This window comes from Zosterops lateralis (assembly GCF_965231275.1).
Source record: "Zosterops lateralis genome assembly, chromosome: W".
Lineage (NCBI taxonomy): Eukaryota > Metazoa > Chordata > Aves > Passeriformes > Zosteropidae > Zosterops > Zosterops lateralis.
In genome coordinates, this window is record NC_139801.1 from 10,228,483 (window position 1) to 10,252,858 (window position 24,376).

General features: G+C 39.6%; 1 protein-coding gene across 5 annotated transcripts in view; it reads left to right on the top strand.

Moving 5' to 3' along the window:
- The window catches only part of LOC310922142 (zinc finger SWIM domain-containing protein 6-like), a 304,014-nt gene that overhangs the window by 223,942 nt on the left and 55,696 nt on the right, over positions 1 to 24,376 (top strand). For 4 of the 5 annotated variants that reach the window (XM_083882540.1, XM_083882542.1, XM_083882544.1 and 1 more), the window contains exons 5-10: positions 11,947 to 12,126; positions 13,690 to 13,866; positions 14,153 to 14,299; positions 16,482 to 16,628; positions 18,812 to 19,072; positions 22,261 to 22,396. In XM_083882540.1, the coding sequence (XP_083738666.1) occupies positions 11,947 to 12,126; positions 13,690 to 13,866; positions 14,153 to 14,299; positions 16,482 to 16,628; positions 18,812 to 19,072; positions 22,261 to 22,396 (1,048 nt within the window). The remainder of the gene's footprint in view (positions 1 to 11,946; positions 12,127 to 13,689; positions 13,867 to 14,152; positions 14,300 to 16,481; positions 16,629 to 18,811; positions 19,073 to 22,260; positions 22,397 to 24,376) is intronic. The other variant, XM_083882541.1, reaches the window with a different exon arrangement.

The window sequence follows — 24,376 nt, forward strand, 5'->3', positions numbered from 1 at the left end:
TTTTACTTTGACCCAATCCACTCTAACTACCTTGTGTCATCACCACCTCAGAATATGGAGGACGAGGAAGAAGGAGAGGGACACGAGGTACCACCCAAATTCCACCATTTTGTCCCCCATTTACCTCTATTCTATGAACCCTAAAACTACTGAATTTTGCATCTTCTACTGTGCTAAACTACTGTTTTCACTTCCTGGTGGTTTGCAATTCCTCTCTCTGTGTTGGAAGCCTCTCCCATGGATTAAAATCAAAGCCGGTGTTTTCCTGGGCTCTGTCTCTGTGCCAAGGGCTCTTTTTTTTTTTTTTACTTCCTCTATTTTTAATACTTCAATAACATTAAGCTACTATTTAATTTTTTGATATCACTTCTAGTAAATATCAGAGCTAAGGAGAAGTAATAGCTTGATGGAGAGGAATTACTGAATCTTCACTAATATCTGCATTTTTCTGTCTTGAACGGATACTGGGAAAATAACTGAAGAATTGAAAAAGTAATCTAAAGTGAGAAATGCAAGAATCTCAATCTGCTCGGGCCTGTCATGCAAGACAAAGGAGGATGATCTCTTTCATGATTTAAGAGACCTACATACACTAAAACTTGATAATGAAGACCCTTCTACCATTCAAACAAAAGGCAACTGAATATTATAATTGGAGCTGGACAAATTTAACTAGAAAACTAGAAATAAGCTTAGAATTTTGAAGTCATGGTAGCCAGGCAGTAGATCAGCTAAACAGCTGTACTAGTTTATCATATTGGAAATCCTAAATTTTTAAGTATGCTGTTTTTTGTAAAAACTTGACAATCACTTTTGGACTTGAAGATAAAATTAATTCAGGAAATCTTAGCGTATGAAGGAATTAATACTAGATATTGTAATAAGTCAGCTGAGAGTCCATTATCTTCATGCGGGAAAAACCATTTTTTTATTACCACAACTAATTTTATACAGTTTTTACAGACCTTGTGTGCAACTTTAATTGGTTTTTTGCCAATTACTTTATTGGTTAGTAAAAGCTATTCTATTTGTCCGTCAAATCTCTGTATTCTTGGATTGTTCACATATTTTCTTTACTGATTTTCATGGGACAAATCCCTTGTTATTGCAGGTGCATTTGTTTTTCAACCCAGGAATAGGTTGTTATGCTAATGAGTTCTCATACCAAGATTGTTTTTGCATGGGAACTTGGAAATTACTTAGAAGAAGTGGCAGGCTAACTTTGGCAATTTAGCAGAGCAGGCCTGATTTTATGAGGCCTTTCTTTTATAATTCTTTTACCTGTCATGACAACTAGACAATCAGAATGTGTTCTTCTGGCCATTTATAGTGGATTATTTACTTTCTGTGAACATAGTTGTGGCAATCATAAAATTTTCCCGACCTTTTCCACCATACAAGGGAGTGTTTGCACTTGCTCCACTCTTAATGAGATGTACTTTAATTTTTGCACCAAGATTAAACAATTTGAAGGATCTGGATGTCTGAGAGTCTGCTATGAGAAACCTGGGGTCAAGCCAGTAAGGAAACCTGGTCTGACTATGTGAGTATGGGGGGTGTAGCTGCAAAGGGGCTTTGGTTCCAGCTCAGGTGGTGTGAGGGTAAGTACCAGAGTGGCTCCTGGATGGTCAGACAGGGAAGTTTCCTTAATACTGCAATGGATGGCTCCAAGCTCTTCAAAATGGACAGGAGAGGAAGGAGAGGTGGTGGGATGGTTCTGTACATTAGAGTGTTTTAACTGTGTAGAGTTCAAGGATAGTGACGGTAAGGTCGAGTGCCTATGGGTGAGAATCAGGGGGAAGGCCAACAAGGCAGAGATCCTGGTGGGAGTCTGTTATAGACCACCCAACCAGGATGAAGAGGTGGATGAACTATTCTAGAAGCAACTGTTTGTTTCACGATCGTCAGCCCTTGTTCTTATGGGAGATTTTAACCTGCCGGATGTCTGCTGGAAACTCAACACAGTGGAGAAGAGGCAGTCTAGGAGGTTCCTGGAGTGTGTGGAAGAGAGCTTCCTCATGCAGCTGGTGAGCAAACCTACCAGGAGTGGGGCCCTGATAGACCTGCCATTTGCAAACAGAGAAGGGCTGGTGGAAGATATGGTGGTCAGAGGCTGTCTTGGGCACAGCGACCATGAAATTATTTTGATTATTGGTGAAGTAAGGAAAGGGATCAACAAAACCTCAACCTTGGATTTACGGAGGGCAGACTTTGGCATGTGCAGGACACTGTTTCAGAGAGTACCCTGGGAAAGAGTCCTTAATAACAAAAGGGCCCATGAAGGCTGGACATTCTTTAAGAAGGAAATCTTGAAGATGCAGGCTGTCCCTCTGTGTCAAAAAGACAAGCCTGAGGAGAAGAAGACTGATGTGTCTGAACAGGGAGTTTTTGCAGGAACTCAGGGGAAAAAAGAGGGTTTATGACCTCTGGAAGAAGGCGAAGGCAACTCAGGAAATGTTTAAGGATGTCATTAGGTCATGTAGATAGAAAATTAAAAAGGTGAATGCTCAACTAGAACTCAATCTGGCCGCTGCTATGAAAGATAGTAAAAAGTATTTTTATAAATATGTCAGCAACAAAAGGAGGGCCAAGGAAACTTTCCATCACGGATTGGTCGCAAGGGGGAACATTGTCACCAAGGATGAGGAAAAGGCTGAGTTACTTAATGCCTTCTTTTCCTCAGTCTTTAACAGTTAGACTGGTTATCCTCAGGGCAGCCAGACCTCTTAGCTGGTAGACAGGGACAGGGAGAAGAATAGACCCTCTACAATCCAGGGAGAGGTAGTTAGTGATCTGCTGAGACACTTAGACACTCACAAGTCTATAGGGCCAGATAGGATTCATCCAAGGATGCTGAGGGAGCTGGCTGAAGAGCTTGCTAAGCTGCTCTTTGTCATTTATCATCAGTCCTGGCTAACCATGGAGGTCCAAGGTGACTGAAGGGGTGCCAATGTGACACCCATCTACAAGAAGGGTCAGAAGGAGGATTCGGGGCCTTTTGGCCTGACCTTGGTACCCAGGAAGGTTATGGAACAGATCATCTTGAGTGTAATCATACAACACATGCAGGACAACCAGGGGATTTGGTCCAGCAAGCATGGGTTTAGGGAAAGGCAGGCCCTGTTTGACCAACCTGATCTTTCATGACCAGGTGACCCATCTAGTGGATGAGGAGAAGGCTATGGATGTGTCTACCTGGACTTCAGTAAAGTCCTTCATACTATCTCCCATGGTATTCTCCTTAACAAGCTGGCAGCCCACGGCTTGGACAGGAGCATTCTTTGCTGGGTTAAGAACTGGATAGATGGCCGGGCAAATGGCACCACATTCAGTTGGTGACTGGTTGCTAGTGGGATTTCCCAGGGCTCAATATTGCAGCCAGTCCTGTTTAATAGCTTTATTGATGATCTGGATGAGGGGGTCAAGTGCACCCTCAGTACGTTTGCAAACAACACTAAATTGGGTGGGAGCACTGATCTGCTGGAGGGTAGGAAGGATCTGCAGAAGGATCTGGAGAGGCTGGATGGATGGGTTGAGAACAGTATGAGGTTCAAACAGGTAAAGTGCCAAGTCCTGTACTTGGGTCACAACAATGCCATGCAGTGCTACAGGCTAGAGGCAGATTGGCTGGAAAGCAGCCAGCTGGAAAAGGACCTGGGGGTGCTGGTTGACAGCTGGCTGAACATGAGCCAATGTGTGCCTAGGTGGCCAAGAAGACCAATGACATCCTGACTTGTATCAGAAATAGTGTGGCCAGCAGGACCAGGGAAGTGATTGTCCCCTCTGCACTAGTGAGGCCACACAAGTACTGTGTCCAGTTCTGGGCCTCTCACTACAAGACAGACATTGAGGTGCTGAAGTATGTCCAGAGAAGGACAATGAAGCTGGTGAAGTGTCTAGGGAGTAAGTCTTTTGAGGAACAGTTGAGGGTGTTTATCCTGTAGAAAAGGAGGCTCAGTGCAGATTGTCTCACTCTTTAAAACTACCTGAATGGAGGTTGTAGCCAGATGGGGGTAGGCCTTTTCTCCCAGGCAGCCATAGCGACAGGACAACAAGGAATGGCTGTTGCCAGGAGAGGTTCAGGTTTGTAGTGGTTTTATGTTCACTGAATTTTGTTTGTCAAATTTAGTGTAGCGGTTTAATGTCTTTCTGCTGTAAGGTAGGATTAAGATGAAAAGGCAAAACAGGTTCAACTTAAAAGTAAACAGATAGTTTTATTAACACACACTAAGAAGAATAAAATAAGAAAAGAAAAAAATGAAACCTTTAAAACTCTTCTTCTCTACAAGTGTTCACTTTTTTACAAACAACATAGAGACAAAACTTGTGATTTTCAGTCAGTTTTACTATTTGAATATAGTCTTTTATCAATTCTTTAGGAGAGGAGTCTCTCAGTTTACTATGGAATATTTTTTCACTGACAACTTAGAACAGTTTTCTTTTGAGTCTGAACTCACAGAAACAGCTGCTCGGGGAAACTGTTTCTATGTGGTCTTTTCTCATTAGCAGTTTCTCAAGCTGCTTATGAGTTATAAGAACTCAGGGATTTGGAGTGTCACTTTTTAAAGATGTACAACTCAAAGGCAAAAGATTTTTCATTTTAAGGAACAGAGATGTCTTCTTACTTTTTCACTGGCGCAGAGGGCTTTTTATCTTTCTTTGCTCAGGCATCTCATGGGACCGCAAGAATCACAAATTTTAATGCAATATTACTCAGTCTATCACAAATACTTTTGCTCAAAAATCCATAAATAAACAGTCATTTCTTCAAATGCATTTTTTTTATGATTTAAAGGATAATTTACATATAGAGTTCATTCCTATAGCTCAATAAGAAGTCCAGCCATCAGGCAACTCTTCTATCCTTTTCCTGATTAGTCTTACTTACTCTCTCCATCTGACTGTTATGCTAGGTCTTTTTTATGTTTACTCTGTCTCTCTTTTCTCTCTTTCTGTAAAGAGTTAAATTTTAAAAGCTTCATGTTGCTAGAAAAGAGTTAAATTTGCCCAAGCCTGCAGTAGTCATCTAATCTCTGCCGGCTGTAGAAACTTAAAACCCTGACGATGTGGGAGGCTGGTGGATGCCTTCTTTTCTACTTCTTGACCTCATGGCGTGACCCAGCTTCGAACTCCCCTCCAAGGCCCGGGGGGGGCGGGGGAAGATCCCATCCTCCCTCGGGCCGGCAGCGCCGGCAGCCAGGGCCGGGGCACGGCCCAGCCACGGCCCAGCGCCCTCTGCTACGGCCTCTGGCACACGGCCAGCACTGTCAATCTGCAGTTTTTCCTTCCCCCCATCGGCAGTCGAGGGGGGAAGAGGGAACACAACCACCCCGGGCCACTGCTCACGGGGCAACGGCCCTCGGAGGCCCGGCCAGGCCCGGCCCTAACCGGGCCCCCTAACTTACGATGTTAACTTCTGGCCAACCAGAAGAGAAAAGACCAGTCACCTAAAATCCTCTGATTTTAAGCTTGAGTTTTCCAGAGGCGTAACTAACTCTTTAATTAGCCAACCAAGCTATCAACATCTGCTATAACTTCCTTTTAAAAAAACCCCTCGCATCCATGCTAAACTACCACAAGGTTGGACATCAGGAATAATTTCTTCACTGAAAGAATGTCAAGCATTGGAATGGGCTGCCCAGGGAGGTTGTGGAGTCACCATCCCTAGAGGTGTTCAAGAAACAACTGGACATGGCACTTAGTACTATGGTCTAGTTGATATGGTAGAGATTGGTCAAAGGTTGGACTTGATCTTGGAGGTCTTTTCCAACCTAAATGATTCTCTGATTCTTGTTGAGATCAGCACTTAAGTGCTTTGCCTATCTTCGATACTTCATAAAATCAACTTTTCAATTGGAGCATTCCCCAGTGGGACTTCTCAGTATGCTTTGTTCTATTGGAGATCTCTCCATTCCTGGAGGAGGGAGGTGGATTTGCCATTCATTCTGAAGGTATTTTTCCTTCTTTTCAAGAAGCAATAAATATCATACACTACTTCTTTGAGGTCTCCAAGTGGCTGTGGCACTTTAAGAGGCTCTCACTTTAAAATCCTTTGCTGACACTTATTTTTTACACGAATCATAGTTTCTGTCTCCTATTATTGATTCTTTTCTGGCACTTCCAGTGCTGGAAAATGACGCTTTTGTTATAGAATTGATTAGGCTCAAATGGGGCACATGGCAAGTTTGCAGTGAGTGCTGATGCTAATTTGTCTGTTGCACAAAGGGAATGATCTTGTTTACCTGGCTCCACATTCTTTGGAATAATCAAATGTTACCAACCTCATAGCTTTTGGGTTTTTAGTTTTTTTAAGAGACATGCATTAACATGCAAACCATTCTGTGACTAAGATTTTATGACTAATGGGAAGAGCAAAGGCATGTCAAACATGCATCAGTTTCTTGCGTATTTTAATTTTGCAAATAAATAGATTGATCTTAAGTATACAGCAAAATTCTAAGGCCAAGGCCAAGTTTCAACCACTGATTACACAGTAAATGCGGAAATGCTGACCCAAACCAGGGCTATTGCATTAGCCCTTACAAGATAGCATAAGATTTCTAGGAAAAGCATATTTCTTGAGAATTCTGCAATCAGTCTAACAGAGTTGTATACTGGATCTTCAGTCATGCTCAGTGTCCTAACCCCCACTAAAATTATTTCCACCACCACCCTCCCATTTACTGGGATAAGAGTAAGATTTAAAAAGTGAGCAATGCTTAATCTCCTTGGAGAGTCTATATACATTCTTTGCACTTTCTTGGACTTCATGAATACATGCATACACAAGATGTATAGTTATTACAACACCTACTTTTACAGTGACTAAATTCTTTTTAATGTTTTTCAATTTGCGTGTTTAAATCCTGACCAGTGTAAAGGCATGCTGTTCCTTTCTCCCTTGTGAATCCAGAGGTATGGATGTCTACTGAGAAATACAAAAGTACTGATGTTCCCTCTGTATGTACAAGGCATGCATTCATTGTATAAAGCAGTAATGTAACCTGTCGCTATGTCGGACACACAAAAGACACGCAGGCCACAGCAGGTCAAGCAGCTATGAATCTACTTTAATGTCTGACTCCATCCTTATATACATTTTGTACAGAAGGCCAAAGATTGGCCAAAAGGGTCACCACCTTATGAACATCATTGGTGGACTTGACCATCAATCACATTCCTCCTCCTAGAGAAGAAATATGTAAACACATAGATAAAGTTCTAAGAATACAATATTGTTTATGTGAAGCAGCGTGAGAAAGCTGCTGCAAAGGCACAAAATTTCACAGGCAAGAAATTCAGGGCGACAGTAACCCATTTCTTTTTAGTATGAGGTCCACTAAAGATGAATGACAATCATGCATTTTCAAAGAGGGCTATTTGAACAAAAGGTCTGTTTTGGCAAATCTGGCTTTTTCCAGCTCAAAAGAATTAGTGTTTTTTGAACCAAAATAGGCAATTCCTCACTCCATTATGACAGTTCTAATATTCATTCCCTTGTGAAATTAATATCAAATTGCAGTCACAGCATGACTTGTCTTCCAGTTATCTTCTGGGGAGGGAAATTTTGTATATTGGTTTGTGATATTTTGCCACTGTGCCATGAGGAGCTTCACATTGGAAAGACATGGGTCAGTCAATGGATCCAAATCAGAACCTTACTTTTGGTTTAGTTTGGGGTGGGGGGGAGGGAGGAAGAGGAGGGGATGTGTCAGCCTTCTGAGATCTGTTATAAAAAGATACTTGGTGCCTGGGGAAAAAGAAACAAAAATGTGAGCTGTGTTATAAAACCAGAATATGTAAAAACAAACACATTCTCTGGTTTTGGTTTTTTTTTTTTTTTTTTTAATCTTATTTATTTATTTATTTATTTATTTATTTTTAATTTGGTGTTTTGTTGGTTTTTTTTTTTTTTTTTTTTTTTTCATTTAATGAGGCATTTGTTCATATTGTGGGTGACATCATTAAATCTAGTTAAACAGGTAAACTTACTTGAGAATGCCAGGAATGTATTTTGGCAAACTTCTTTTGAGTATAGGCTGTTGCCAACAGCAGTTTCCAGGCTGAGGTCACAAGAAAGGGATTTAGATATGTTCCCCACAAATTAATTACAACTAGCTGCTGCTCATTTTTCCATAAGCCTTATCTGTAGTATGGGGTAAGTATGATCAGTAGTTTCCCCATATAGGAGCCATTAGGCAGAAAACAGAGAATCCTTTGAGGGCATTGTAAGCTTTCAGACTGATGATGATGGCTTCTATAGAGCAGTGTGAGAATTAAATAGGAAGAATATCCTCCAGGCTCCTTCCTTAAGTGGTTTGTGTGGGGTTTATTAGAAATACACTTGTCCTTGTGTTCATTTGCATAAAAATAGCATGGATTTCTGAGGCTTTCTTTTTAAACCAAATATGTTTTTTAAGGATTTTGGTATTTTGGAGTATCTTTTCCCTTTTCTGCCTCTTAGATGTACCACATGCATAGTGAAGCCTCTGAAGAAGGCAAGTGAATTCCTTTGCTTCTAGTAGTGCTTCTGAGATATGGAAAAAAAGCCACTCATTTTGTAGAGGCACACTGTAATCAGTAGTGTGCACTCCACCTTGCTGGATGATTGAAATACTTGCTGCATGTGGTTAAGATATTCCACTTTGCTTTTGCTTCAGTCTGAAATCACTGGGAATCTGGTTACAAAGTATTAAATTGGCTTTTTAAAATTTTTTTAGATGCCGAGAGGTACAGTGACTCCTCAGTGCCCTAAAGGAATCATTCATTTATAAAATAAATAAGCCCAAGATAACTATTCTACAAGGCTTTCTAATGTGCGTCATCTTCTGCTTTGTTTTTATGTTGCAAGAAATATAGTCCTTTGTCTAGGGCAGTACTGAATGCATTGATGCGTAATAAGAAGAACCAGTTGTAACGCCATTCAGAATGACTTGGACAAGCTCAAGAAGTGGGCCCACGAAAACCTCATGAGGTTCAACAAGGCCAAGCGTAACATTCTGCACCTGGGTTGGGGCAACCCCTGGTATAAATATAGGCTGAGGGATGAAAGGATTGAGAGCAGCCCTGCAGAGAAGGACTTGGGGGTGCTGGTGGATGAGATGCTGGACACGAGCCAGCAATGTGCGCTTGCAGCCCAGAATGCCAATTGTATCCTAGGCTGCATCCAAACCAGTGTGGGCAGCAGGGCAAGGGAGGTGATTCTCCCCCTCTGCTCTGGTGAGACCTCACCTGCAGTGCTGCCTCCAACTCTGGAGTCCCTGTTACAAATGGAGAGGGGGGAGTTTAGACAAATCCCTGCTTTTCCTGGTTTCTGGCAGTAGGCAGTAGCTTTATTGAGGTGACCAGCACCCCAAAACCCACTCTTGCTTGCAAGTTCTTAATAATAACTGATCAGGCCTATTACAACATGAATTATTTATTTGAACAGGCCAAGGAAAACAGACATAAGACTTAGATTACTTACTACACAGGATAACACAAAGAACTAGTAGATAAAAATACAGTGCACGATAATAATAATAAAGGTACCTTATGTTACAGCTAGCAAAGAAATAGTATAGATTAGGAATAAATGTCACTTAACAACAAATGATAGCGGTGTGCAGGGAATCTCCCAATTTCTCTCAGTCCCAGGGAAGTAAGTCAATTCCAACATCTTAACATTGAGGAGAACTCACTACACACTCAGAGTGTGTATAAGACATTTCTGATTTCATGAAAATCAGTGGTCTTTTATAGTTGTACAAAGGCTTGTGCTTTGCAGTCACTAATTTTAGATTTTCCTTTCTCACCATTCAAGCCAGGATGTTTATTGCTGGCACAGGAGGTTCTCAGCTGAGATAATTCATCACATGACAAATCATTCCAGCCTAACCTAGCCATATGTTTCAAGGACATAAGCTTTTCATGTATCAGTGGTGAAAGGTCCTGTCACAGTCCCCAGTACAGGAAGGACATCAACCTGTTAGAGCGGGTCTAGAGGAGAGTCACAAAGATGATCAGAGGGCTGGAGCACATCTCCTATGAAGACAGACTGAGAGAGTTTGGGCTGTTCAGCCTGGAGAAGAGAGGGCTTCAAGGAGACCTTGTAGCAGCCTTCCAATACTTAAAGGGGGCTTACAAGAAAGATGGGGACAAACTTTTTAGTAGGGCCTGTAATAATATGACAAGTGGTAATGATTTTAAACTGAAAGAGGGTAGATATAAGGAAGAAGTTTTTTTCAATGAGGGTGATAAAACACTGGCATAGGTTGCCCAGAGAGGTGGTAAATGTCCCATCCCTGGAAATATTCAAGGCAAGGTTGGATGGGGCTCTGAGCAACCTGATCTAGTTTGAAGATGTCCCTACTCACTGCTGGAAGGTTGGACTAGATGACCTTTAAAGGTGCCTTCCAACTCAAACCATTTTATTATTCTATTCTATAATTTGACTCTGGGGAGTGAAGTGTGTTGAACAGTGTGTCTAAAGGAAGTCATATGATTTGATTTTAAAGAAAAATTTTTAAAACAATATTTGCTTTATTTACTCCCATGGCACTTAAAAAAACCAAAACCCAAAACCAAACCAAAAAAAAAAACCACAGACAAAACCTCCCAAAAATACAAACAAAAAACCAACAAGCTGCATGTTCTACTGTGTGTAACTAGTGTGTAGTAATAATGTGCATTAGTATAGTGGCTCTCTGGTGTTCTGCACTATAACATATCATATTTTTTTGTGGTTTCAAGATTTCTTTGATATTGCTTCCTCATTCCATGTCAGCTTGAATAGCAGTGGACTTGAAGCCTTAAGGATGAAGCTCTGTTTTTCCACTGGCTCCTGTGCTGTGGCATATCGACATACTGATTTACTTTAGGAATGAATGTAATGTGATGACCTGTGTTTTGGGTATCCATTTTGCATTCTTAGTTAGCAAAACAGTGCTTGAATATGAGAATTCTAATTTCTTGGAAGAACCAGCTGCATTTTTATTCTTTTTTTTTTTTTTCAGCCTGTCATGAAGATTACATAATTTAAACATATTCTTTTAATTTTATTCTTGGGGCTATCCTGTGCAGGGCCAGGAGTTGAACTTGATGATCCTAGTGAGTCCCTTCCAACTCAGAATATTCTGTGATTCTGTGAAATCTCTTGTAGTGTACAAGGCATGTTCTTAATGAGCAAATGAACAATACTTTCAGATGTCTTCATGCTTGTGTCAAAGTTCGCCCTGATGAAGAAACAGCTGATTTAGAGAAAAATATTTCCATTTGGAAATTGTTGCTAAAGACCCTGATGTATTTATGCCTGCCCTGCTCTATAGTATCAGGAAGCAGGTTCTAAAGTGATGGTACATGTGAAATGCCAGTGCAAATTAGCTTTCCCTTTAAGCTCTGTATACAAAAAATGTAAGACAAATTTTCTAGTGATACCAAATAACTGAAGTAGGAGCAGCAAAAGTATCTTATTGCTGTTACACTGCACAAATCTGGATCTTTACTTCTGCTGGGTTTAAAGTGTGGAAGTATATGTTTAAAAAATGCATGTCTTACTAATACACTTATTTGATTCCTGTAATGTGAAGTTGGAAGAAACATAGTTTTTGTACAAAATTAGAAGAAAACCTTGGGTAATTTCCTGCTGTAACTTTATGTGAATTTTTGTTTGCTTTTGTTGGATGGGCCATACATTGTGAACTATGGATTTCCTAATAAAAAAGACCCATTTAATGCCTTTTAATAGAGAAGACTGGCTTGATACAGTCTAAACTGCTTTGGATGGGCCACACCAGCTCCAAGATTCTGCATCAGGAATTCAGTCTGCCTGATGTCAGGCATAGTTGGGAAACAAGCAGTGTAGCCTTAGAGGGGAGGAAAAGTGTTACAGAATAAACATTTGCAATTAGCCATTGGCTAATGCATTTTTAATAAAAAACCTAATTTAGCAATTTTCTTTAAAATCAGGTGCTCTGTGGATGTGTATAGTCTTAAATCCCCACTGCAAGTTGGAACAGAAGGTCAGTTGGCTAACACAGCTGAAAAAATGGAATGGTGTGGATGTTTGTCCCTGGGAAGATGGAAACCATGGAAATGAGTTGCCAAATTTAACCAATGCTTTGCCTCCGGGCGCAAATGCTAACCAAGGTGAGCCTAAATATATGCACTGACTGCAACACATAATATAGCCTCTATCTTATATACTTGAGCCTTGCAGCAGAATACAGCAGTCTTTCCTGGGACAAGTAACTTTCTTGTTGAGGATTAACCAGCCAAATTTATTTTCATTGATACTGTCCTCGCAAAAAGGATAAATAGAGTTTACTTTTGTGCTGGGGCTGTAATGTTTTTAAAGCAAGTTAGGTCTTCTAACTTTTCACTTGGTCCTTCTAAATACTTGTTGCATAAAAATTGAATGTCCCTGAAGTATGTAATGTAAAAGCCTGTTGTTTCTTTGCTTGACTATGATCTTATATCTCTTCTGGTGTTGAGGGTTTTATTTGTTGCAGTTACAAAGCCTTTGATACTTACTTAAAGGGAGATCTGTTGTGACTGCATTAAACTGAGTATGTGAGAAAATAAAGCAGCTATTTGTGGGATGTGCTCTGTGTTATGCAGTCTGCATTGACAGGTGTGGGGGGGTGCAGAGGCAACACTGCCGTCTTGGAGGAGGTGTCTCCTCTTACTCAATATCACGCTTTCTAATCTAAAATGTGATTATCAAACCTGACAGAAGCCTTCTCCAGTCATCTTCAAGCAAAGATTGCTACTTTGCTAATAACTGAGGAAGATGCAGGTTATTTACCTGGGGAAAAAAAAACCCTCATAATCATCAAACCTCTCAATATTTTGATGCATATTTAATAAAAGTTAAAATTAGATGCTTGCAAAAGGTGCTAAAATTAGATAGATTTTTCCTTGTTTCTTTCCCTTGGAATTTTACCTTTGAAGGAAATAGACTTGGTTCATGTTTAAATCTTGCAGCTAGCTGTGGACAGAAGTTCATGCAGCATGTAACTTTCTACAGAAGTGTTTGGCTTTCTGGATCTTGTGATGTTCAGACCAACCTGGGCATGCTAGTAGCAATTCTGACATGACATTTTGAAATTCACAGACACAGTGCCATGTCAACAGAGCACTTTTGCCATAGGAAGATGTCCAGTAAAGTATTGTCAGTCCCATGGCTTCAGTACCTTGCTTTCTTTGCAGTGTTTGTCTTTGTTTATGACAAAAAATTTATACAAGTGATCAAAGTTAATGTCATTTCTCAAAGAGAACAACTGAAAATATTTTATGTGATGTTTGTCTGTCACTCATCCTAGTGGCTCTGGGTCTGAGAAGGAGAGAAGCTGGGGATGCTTGAGTAGCTGTGTGCCATATACTTTCTAGTCCGTTTTTAGTTGAATTCTGTACGTGTTGTTTAATGTCCTTCATGTCTAGTTGTTCCCTTTGCAATGTCCTATTTAGCATTAGCCATGATGGTTTGTAGATCTCTCTGAATGCAAAGGGAATGGAACACACTTTGCCTGAGCTGTTGGGTAACAGGATGTGAAATGTCATCTGTGATCTGCTCCTTGCAGAGTGGGTCAAGGTAGACTGCCATCAGTTAAGGGTTGGTGAATAGGCAGAAGACAAGAATACTGTGAATGACTGATTCACATATGAATGAATAAAAGCTGATGCAGCTTTCTGAATTTCTGAAAATGACAGATTCATCAAACAGGCCACATCGGACGGTGTTCACTAGAGCCATAGAGGCATGCAAACTGCACTGGCAGGACAGCCACTTACAGCACATTATCAGCAGTGACCTATACACCAACTACTGTTACCATGAACACACTGAAAACTCACTCTTTGACTCTCGAGGGTGGCCCCTCTGGCATGGTAAGTGGCTAAACTGGAAAGATGTTTCCATGACTTGCTTTGTTCGGTTTCTATGTCATTATTTTTATTTCTTTTTGGGGAGGAGAGAGGGAGCTAAATGAAAAGCCTGGAAAAAACAACAGAGGCTCCCTTGAAATGTTGGCTCAGAAATAGTCCTTTAACTCTCCCTTGCAAAGTTTTAAAAACAAATTGAAGGAAACAAAAAGGCCCCTTTGACTAACCTAGCAAAACAGGCTATTGCAGACATGGAAGCATTGCTATTCCTCAATTATTGTCTCCGTTTTAGAACATGTTCCTACAGCCTGTGCGAGGGTGGATGCGTTACGATCTCATGGATACCCACGAGAAGCACTGAGGCTATCAATAGCTATTGTTAATACACTAAGAAGGCAGCAGCAGAAACAGCTGGAAATGTTCCAGGCTCAGAAGAAAGGTAAATGTGGGGAAGAGAGAAGGGCAAAGGACATGACAAGGTGACAATAACACCGGACTGGAACTGTGCATGAGAAAACTGCTTTTGAAACTAAAGCAAAAGAGGTGACTTTAATTCTTCAGTCCAAACAGTCATAATGGTAGTATCACATTATGGATGTTGGAGGTTTTTTTAAGCTGGATTATGAGCTCTGCAGGGCAAGGGCTCTGTTCTGCCTTTTGCAAAATGTCTAACATGATGGGGCCTTTATTCCAATCAGAGGTTTTGGTTACAGAGTGTAAATATTCATCCTGTGTAATTTATAGGCTTTTAAACAGAGATTTGCATTTGGAATGTCAGGTATTTAAAATAATTTTTCTCCTCGGACGAGTAATTTAGCAGACCTATATATTTCTGAGGTGGAAGCCTAAAGTTGACAAGGCAAAGTCTGCACTACAGAAATTTATCCAGTTTGGCATTTTCTTCCAAAAGCCTCTGATGATGCTTAAAACTAGTGGACTCACATAATTGGAAATCAAAATTTTGAAACACTGGCTTTATAAAATGTTCTGTGGTGTTCCTCTAAACACTACCCCTATTTTCTGAAGGAACATTCTTACAAAAATAATCCTTCACTGAACTTTGTCATAGGTTTGGCAAGGTAGTGGAAGAAGAAAAGGGCGACTGTGGTTAAAAATGCATGCAAAAAAACTAGAATAGCATTCTCAGCTACTACAAGAAAACCTTTAACTCAAATTTTATTTTAGATCTTTGTTGCTACTTTTAACTATGTGCATCCTCATGCATTGTAGGCAAAAAATACCAGCGTGAAGTCATGTGTAAATTTTTTAACTGTATGTGCAGGTGTTTTCCCAGAAATGTCCATTTAGAATCTGAAGACAAGGTACCTGACTAAAAAAAAATATATATATATTTGGCAGTTCCTATGTGCCTTCATTTCACAATACCCAAGGAAGAAATTCTGAGCACTATTGTGGATCCTAGATTTCAACAAAACTTAAAAGCACTTTGCATAATTACTTAGGAGAATTTTTCTTAGTCTTTTTATCATGTAATATATCTTTCCTTAACATGAAGTCTGTAATTTCTGTGTTGTTACTCACTGTTTTGTTTCAGTTTTTTCACTCTTATGTTTGAAATTTAAACAGCTTTGTTTTAATATTGCAAAATATGCTTGTCTTCTTTATAAGCAGAATAATTCTGCAGCTACAGTTTCAGTTCAGCAACAACCACATGCTCCTATTTAGCTTTCATTCATGTGACTGATCTGACATTCATGGAATCAGCTGCATGATTTATAGTTAAATCTCTATATGAATGGCTTGTATACAATTTTTAAATTGTCACCCATAATGCACCTGAGCTCTCATAGTTCAGTTGTGTATGTGTCTAGGAAAAAAAGCTAGGGAATTGAAGGGGAACTACTGGCATAAATTTCTTATTTAAAAAAGGGATTTGAGTCATCTCTAGCATTTTTTACCACAGCGGCACTTCCTTCAATTCATTGTGCTAAACAATTTTTTTTCATGTTGCGATTGATTGATGGATGAGAGCTACAAAACAAAGTATCCATGAAGGTATTTATTGACTGAAGCTTTAGAATGACAAAAAATGCACTTAAAGGACAATTTTTAAATTTTATACCTCATTTAAACACATTATCCTTTTTTTTTCTTCCTTTTTTTTTTAATAAGGAACTGTCATTGTGAGTTTATTACTCCAACAAATATTCAGATGCAATAAGTTCATATTTTATTTATTAAAACTGAACATTTCAGAATATATTATTTCAGTGCCATCGGCTTCACTTAAAATGTGAAAATAGTACTGCATGTTTTGAGCGAGAAAACAGTGGTGAATATTTTACCCAAAAAAGTCTTTGCTATAATTTTTCAGCAGACATTTCAGAAGTTACTGGTATCAAGTTAGGAATTTCAAAAGATACTGCAGTTGAAATTTTTGTCCCATAATGTACTTTGCTAATGCTTGAAATGTTTGGTCTTTGTCCATTTTAATTTTTTCTTCTTTTAACATATTTACAAAGGGCAATGGATTCACAGAGATATTATTTTTTTCTTTCTAAGCAGAAGAGCATTTTAATCCATTTTATTTCTATATATGTTTTGAGGGGATAATACTCACTCTCTTTCCCTCCCTCCTTCCTCCCTCTTTTCTGTCACAGAACTTCTTCAAATAGGAGTAACCTCAATAACAAATCTTGAAGGTTGGGTGGGACATCCTTTGGATCCAATTGGCACCCTCTTCAGTAGCCTGATTGAAGCCTGCAGGGTAGATGATGAGAGCTTCCGTGGATTCTCAGACTTCACAGGTAAGGCCATGCAAAGGGAGCAATCTTCTCTAAGTCTTCAGTAACCATAGACATTTTTCTACCTTACCCTTCCCAATTAACTTCAAAGCCAGTGTCTTTATAGTATAAGAACTCACATTTGCATTCCCTAAGAAAACACAAGGTAGAGAAAATGTTTAAAGTAAAACTGTTATATGAAGCCTTCAAAAATTACCAGTTACTCATTCTTGAAGGCAATTCAGTATTTTACACTTGAAATAAAATTGAATAAGAATTTATAGTAGCAACCCTTTTTACATACATTGTTCTATCATCTTTTGGAGAAATTACAGGAAATCATAGAATTGTTGAGGTTGGAAGGCTTCTCTGGAGATTGTCTAGTCCACCTACTCTGATCAGAGCAGGGTCACCTAGAGCAAGTTGCCCAGGACTGTGTCCAGCTGAGTTTTGAATAGTCCCAGGAATGAACACCATACAACATTTCTGGGCAACCTCTTAGTGTTTAACCATCCTCACAGTAAAAAAGTGTTTTCTTATACTCAGATGGACCTTCCTGTATTTCAGTTTGTGCCCATTGCTTCTTGTCCTGTCACAGGACACCACTGAGAAGAATCTGGCTCTGTTTTCTTTATTCTCCCATTAGATATTTGTATATTTTGGTAAGATATTCCTGAGCTTTTTCTTTTCCAGGCTAAACAATCCCAGCTGTCTCAGTATCTCATATGGGAGATCCTCCAGTCTTTTAATCATCTTTCTGGCCCCTCACTGGATCTGCTCCAGTAGATCCATGGGGAGCCCAGTACTGAACATGGTACTCCAAGTGTGGGCTCACCAGTGCTGAGAAGAGGGAAAGGATCATCACCTCACCTCCAATCCTCCTATGCAGTCCAGGATATTATTTGACTTCTTAGCTACAAGTGTACATAATAATTTAAAGTGATGACAAAACACTTAAAATTTATAACATACATGGTTATAAAGTACATGGTTTATAAAGGTTATGAATTAAAAAATAGCATTGTAGTATTGATACATGATTTCAGATAGGATGTATATGCCCATTCTAACTTCAGTATTTGCTTCTCAGGAGCTTAACTGATTTGTTCCTTATTCTGTCTCTTTCCACCTCTGTGGTAGTTTCTTATCACCTTCTGTGTGATCAGAAACTTGAGTCATTCCTCTATCTATAGATCCTTTATATGTACATCCCAAATCTCCTTGGGGCTTTTCCTCAAAACTAATTTTATTCAATTAAATTTTCTTCAATAAATTTCTAATCCCATATCCACCAATTCTGGAAGAACTGTAATTAAAAGAAATCAGATTCTTTTCAATTAGAAAAAAGAATCCTAAACAACCCCATGAAATAATAGTACGTGTTGAAATGTAAATTCCTCCTACACTCATATATACAATCTACTAAATGCATTTTGCCATCTCATTTGCCACAGCTGTCCATCTCCTTACATCTGTACATTGCAACTTTTTGTTCCCAAACTAGACTATAACCTGCTAGAGGTTGATATAGCATTTTGTCATATGGTGTATTGGTGAAGTGCCAAATCATTCAGTAGTACTCTTTACAGCAATTATGGCTTGGTCTGTGTGGAATTTACAAGTAATCTTTACTAAAAGTAGCATTTCTCATGTTAATAAAAGTCAGAAACATTATGCGTGTTTATCATAAATGCAACTAACAAATAAAAAAGCATGAAGAGAGCTTTAGCAAACAGAATGCTTTAAAATTGTGGAGTTCCCAGGCCTACTGTATTTGCATAATCCTAATAGCTTCAACTGAAATCTATGCAGGTGTATAACCACCTTCCCTTTCCACTTTTACAACATCAAAGCTTTAAGGAGATACAGAAATTGGTGGGGGGAAAAATTGAAATAGATCGTCCAATGTTGGCCTTAACATAAAGCTGGAGAAACTGCCTTTCTCCAAATCATGCAGTTTAAAATGAAAACTTTTATTTTTACTAGAGTGGATTTTTTTAAAACCTAATTGTTTTGTGTATTTCTGCGATGTGAAATTGCATCAGGTAGTTTATATTGGATGATTGGATATTGAGATTGCACTCATAATTACAATATTTTTTAAAAATGAATACTGGCAGAGGAAGCATTTGAAAATGTGGCATTATAGGCAGATTATGGATTTTAATGATTTCTTGATGTGTTGTTCTTTGTGTCGCCCTTTACAGAGAACATGGGGCAATGCAAATCTCTGGAGTACCAGCACCTGCCTGCACACAAGTTTTTAGAAGAAGGGGAATCTTATTTAACACTGGCTGTGGAAGTAGCATTGATAGGGCTGGGACAGCAACGAATAATGCCAGATGGCTTGTATGCACAAGAGAAGGTTTGTCGAAATGAGGAGCAGCTCATTTCTAAGCTACAGGAAGTTGAATTGGATGATACTCTGGTGAAGATTTTTCGAAAACAAGCAGTCTTCCTATTAGAAGGTAGCTCAACGTAGATGTTAACTGCTTTTTAAAACTGTCTTCACTTACACAAGCCCACGGAATTAGTATTCCAGTGGAAACTGCCTTATATACTTAAGATGTTTTTTGATGTATAACTCCAGCAAAATTTTATTTCCAATCTCTATGAAAATCGAACATACTTCAGATTTCACATGACTGTAGAGATAAGGCATCTACTAACCTATAAGCCTTTATTTTTAATTTTTATTGCATTTTCTTCTTTAGATTTGTTCGGTATCCTCATTATACAACCCAGGCTCACAATTGAATAATATAAACATCAGTTATCATTAACAGTTCTTTGGTAGTAAATTTCAAAATGTCATTTGTATCCTGAAAAAGGACTGGCAGCTTTGTAAATGTATGAAGATTACCTCTATTCCCCAGTGAAGAGCTCAGAAAATTCACTTAAATTTGCTGGGACAGAAATATAACATTTCCTTTTTAGCAATTAGGAATATGAGTTACCTCTGAAGTTTGTATCATACCTGAAAATTGAAATATATGAACAAATATTAAGGCTTATGGCCTGGACTTGTGACTAAATTTTGATTAAGACAACTTGTGTTTGGGAATTACAGTTGTGTATTGCAATAAAATTTGTGCAAAAAGTGCATCTTTTTGCCTTAGCTTTTAAAATGGCTTGACACAAAACACTTAAGCCTTGTTTTCAAAGAGTAATCTTGTGGGTTCTAAGATTGCTATTCTAGTTTTGGGGGGTTTTTAACTGGAGGAAAGAATTTTAAAGGAACTAAGTATCTAAAGGCATGGTCCAAGTTTTGAGTGCTTTCTCAAGGGATGGTGGGGAGTTTGATACTGCTCTAGGTAATTTGTGAAGATTGTTACACAGCACCCAGGTTTTGCTTGCTTTCTTTCTTTTTGTAAGACATTTGTCTTTTAAAACTATTTCTTTAATGAAGGAGATGCAGTATGTTGCTTAGGGTTCTCAGCTTTGAGTCACTTATTGCCCAGATCCTTAAAGACTGGTACCTACTGGTGATACCATTTGAAACTGTAGAGAAGCTGCACCATAAGGAGAGTTGCTGCTTTATGGCCTTTGGACAAGAATAGCTTCTTGCTGGATCCAGCTATTCACCACCATAGAGGGATCATATGGGTTATAAAATCAATTTGTTGCATCTGTTTACTAGTCAGGATGCTGTATGAGGAAAAGGCAAGTTTTCTCTCAAGTATTCTCTGATACTTCTAGTTTACAGCTGTGATCAGTGATATACTTTTTTTCTTAGAGTAGTAAACAAGTGATCATAGCAGGAAACCTGATAAAATAGCTACCAACAAAATTACTGTGGTGAGCAGTATGCAACAATGGTCTTGCATTACTGTGTGTTGAGAAATCTGGCTTTTCTGCAATAACTTCAGTTTACTCTAAGTTAGGGAGAAACTGCCAGATCACATGGAGGAAAAACTCTGCAGTGATTTAATATTCTAATCATATAATTTGTGGGTTTATAGTTGAAGTTCTGTAGATATAGTAAAGAAAGTTTAATCCAGTATTAGGTTGATTTCTATGCTGTTAATGCAGGTTAATGCATGCTGTGTGTAGCTACCATTTGAATGCATGGGAAAGCAGAATATAACTGTGTTGCAAGAACTGTTCCCTTTTTTGCTTGATTGCTAAGTTAATGGCAAAATATATTTTCATATAAATGCTTTGTCATTTATTCTTTGTCTTTTAACTGAGTTTCTGAATGGACCACCAACTGGCAAACAGACATGAAATGGCTTCTTTCATACAAGCAATGTCAGCTAGTTTTGAATGGCTTTCAATTTAAAATGCTTGAGACACACTGTCACCTACTTAATCTTCATTGATGTTTCCATTGTGATCACCTCCAGCCTTCATAAATGCCCACCTATGGAGCTCAGATTTTTTTTCATGCCTAGTGATTTTTATCTTTGCATTTTGGGCTAAGGCACCAGTCAAAAACATTGCTGAAACAGCTATGCTGGTCTAAGTTGTTAACATCTCTCTCTCATTGAGTTTGTCATCCCATGCAGCAGTGGTTGAATAAATTTTGTGAGTACTCCTCATCTGCTTCAGTGAAGGGTCAGTCATGTTAGTTTTAACCACTGCTGGAAACTATGACACATGTGACTGCAATGAAGAAGTGTGCTCACAGAGTCATTCATCCATCCATCCAAATGTGGTGGGTTGGAATCTCTAGTAGAAGAGGAAGTGGTAACTTCTAGGACTGCTGGCTGCTATTAGTGCAATAATTGTCCAGTAATACTTATTCTGTATCTTGCAATGTTTAACATCTGAACCTCTAGCCACTGAAGTAAAAAACTGCTTGACACAATGTTCCTATTAATAAGAGTAAGTCTTAAGGTTGCAGGAAAAATACAAAAATGGAATTCCTATGCACTATGAATACTCATAACTCAGCAAGCAGTTTCATGTAATTTTTTTAAATTGTCATTTCTGTTGTCAGTCTTAACACTGCTGTTATGAAGTACTGCACTGAGTGTGAGCAAAATCTATTGCCCCAACAATGGGAATAGTTTCTCCACAACAAATATAATTTTTAAGATTGTGTGGCTATAATAGACTATCAAAAGCAGCTTTGATGCAAGATCTGACCTAGTTTTCTTTGGAGACCAAGTCTAGACCAAAGGGTTATTTAAATGCCTAATGTCAGGTGAGACATTAATAAGGATCAGGTGCTGCTGGCCTGATTAGTCATGTAAATTCAATTAAAGATACCTGGTTTTCCACTGTAGCCACTTTTTTTTTTTCCTGTGGATTTGTGATAACACAGTTATGCACCAACAGACAGTACATAGGAATTAGTGTACATGATATAACTACACAGAGGCAAAGCTAGGATTACCACCCTCTACTTTTGCATATCATAGATTTACTTAATGAGCCCCATGGAGCCCTGGGACCATTCTGTCATTTGTATGTGCATTGGTAGTGTGCTTAGTACTATATAATTTGCAATGTATCTTGTCTCAAAGAATAGATGGTATTTAATATACTTGTAATATATTTTACAGACATATCAATAGACCTTTACCTTTTGTACAGCAAGCTGTCTCTGAATACCAATTTTAACTCAAGGTGTAATGAATAGGTTCTAAAGGTCTAGAAGTTGAGTTTTAACAGTCCGTAAAGACTAATATTCTTTTTTTCTTTCTCACAGCTGGACCATATAGTGGTTTAGGTGAAGTCATCCATCGAGACAGTGTTCCAATGCACACATTTGCCAAGTATCTTTTCACCTGTCTCCTACCTCATGATGCTGAATTGGCATACAAAAGTGCACTGAGAGCCATGCGGTATGTATTCACAAATCATCTAGAAAGAACGCGAGTAGCGGTTTGAAAAATGGGAAAAAGCTTGGTAGTCAAGACCTAGCCTTTTTTTCTAAAAGCATTGTCCTGTTTAAGGAGAAATTACTTTGTGTATTGGGTTTAGTGCTGGCCAAATGCCAGTGCACTCACTAGAATTATTTACTCATTTCCTGCTGTGAGATAAGCATTAGGAGGAGGAAGGCAAAAAAGGCTCAAAACTTTAAAGGGTATTAAGAAAACTTTATTAACAGAATTAAAATAAAAATAAGAAATCAGAATAAAACCTTCAGAACACTTCTCCCCTCACACCCTCTTTTCTTTCCCACTAACAATGTAAAGAGACAAAACCTGGGACTTTCAGTCAGTTTACCACTTGTAGAATAATCTTTCTTCAGTTCTCTTAGGGAGAGGAGTCTCTTGCCATGCCATGGAGACTTCTCCACAAGAAACAGTTCTCCCGTGGCTTCAGTGTCACAGTGAATCAGCTGGCCAGGAAAGGAAAATCTGTTTGCAGTGTGAAAGTCCCTCCCATGCCTTGCAGCTTTCCCACAGCTGCTTTCATGGGCCATGTCAATTTATGGGGTACTATTTTAAGGATGAGCTGTTCTAGCACAAACACAAAAGTTCTCTTCATCCATCTCTGGGAAACAGAGGTTTTCTTCTTCTATTCTTGGGGCAAGGTTTCTCATCTCTCTCATTTCTCTGTTCAAACTTCTCATTGGATCAAAGCTACTGCAACATCTGCTTTTTTCAACACTGATGCTTCTGCTCATGGCTGTAGTTAGAATGCTACATCCCCCTATGCATTCTATGAATTACAGGGAAAAAAACCCCAAAATCCGATATATCAAAAATATCTTCACCATAGCCTTACAAAAGAATTTCAGCCCAAGACTAAGGCATCTCCTCAATCCCCTCCTATCTAGAATTTGACTTCTTCTTCACTGACCTCAGTGTCCCATGTTGTTTTCTCTATGTGTCTTTACCCTTTCCTTTTCCTGATTTGGGAGAGAATTGGTGGGTTTAGGTTCATTTGTTCTCAAGCTTTATCAATTGTAACAGTTTTCAAAGAGTTCTGCAGCGCTGAAAGGTTGATCTCATCTAGGCTCTGCATCGGAGAGGTCACTCGCCGTGCCTCTCGCTGCTAGTCATGTGGTCTCCACCGACAGCGTGCAAGCCGTGCTGGCCGCCGGCTCTATTCAGTGATTTTCTTAATGTGGAGTGCCGAAAACAAGAAAAGCTGCTGCTGCCGTTTTTGTCCTTCTGTCTGCAGCATGGCTGGCTAAAAGCGGCTAAACAAAGTTCATTGCGAGCCATGCCGAGGCAGCCATGCCTTCCCAGTCGTGCCGATTTTGGCCGCGCAGTCCCAGCCCCGTGGCCACTCCTGGTCTGGGATGTCGGCGGCCACTCCCGGCCCCGGCCGCTCTTGGCCTCGGGGCCACTCCTGGTGCTGGTCCCAGCCACATGGTTGCTCCTGGCGTTGGGATGGCCCCCTGGTGGCATGGACTGGCGGGCTCCGCCGGGAAGGGGCCCCAGCCGCCCTGCCGGGACGGGGCCCGGTGGGCTTCCCAGGAAGGGGTCAGCGCCGCAGCAAAGCTCAGCCTGGCCTGGCCTTGCCTGGCCGTGCTAGCTGCACGGCACCAGCCGAGCCTCTTACCTATTCAAAGGCCAGAAGGAAGAGAGCTTTTCCTGGGCTTTGTTCGTTTTTAAATGTGTTTTTCCAGAGAGGCGTGTTCAACTCTTCTAAGTGGTTTAACTGGGTGTCAATCTTCAAAAAATATCCAGCTGATTGGTTCTTCAAAACTAGCCAGTTGATTGATTCTACCAGGTCCCTACAGGGAACCACCCCTGCACCCTGTGGACTCCCCTCCTCAACTAAAAACCGAACAAACCACAACACTTTGGTTCTGTCATCTGTAAAAGCAATCGATGTCTGTACTAACTACAGTATAATTTATAAATGTA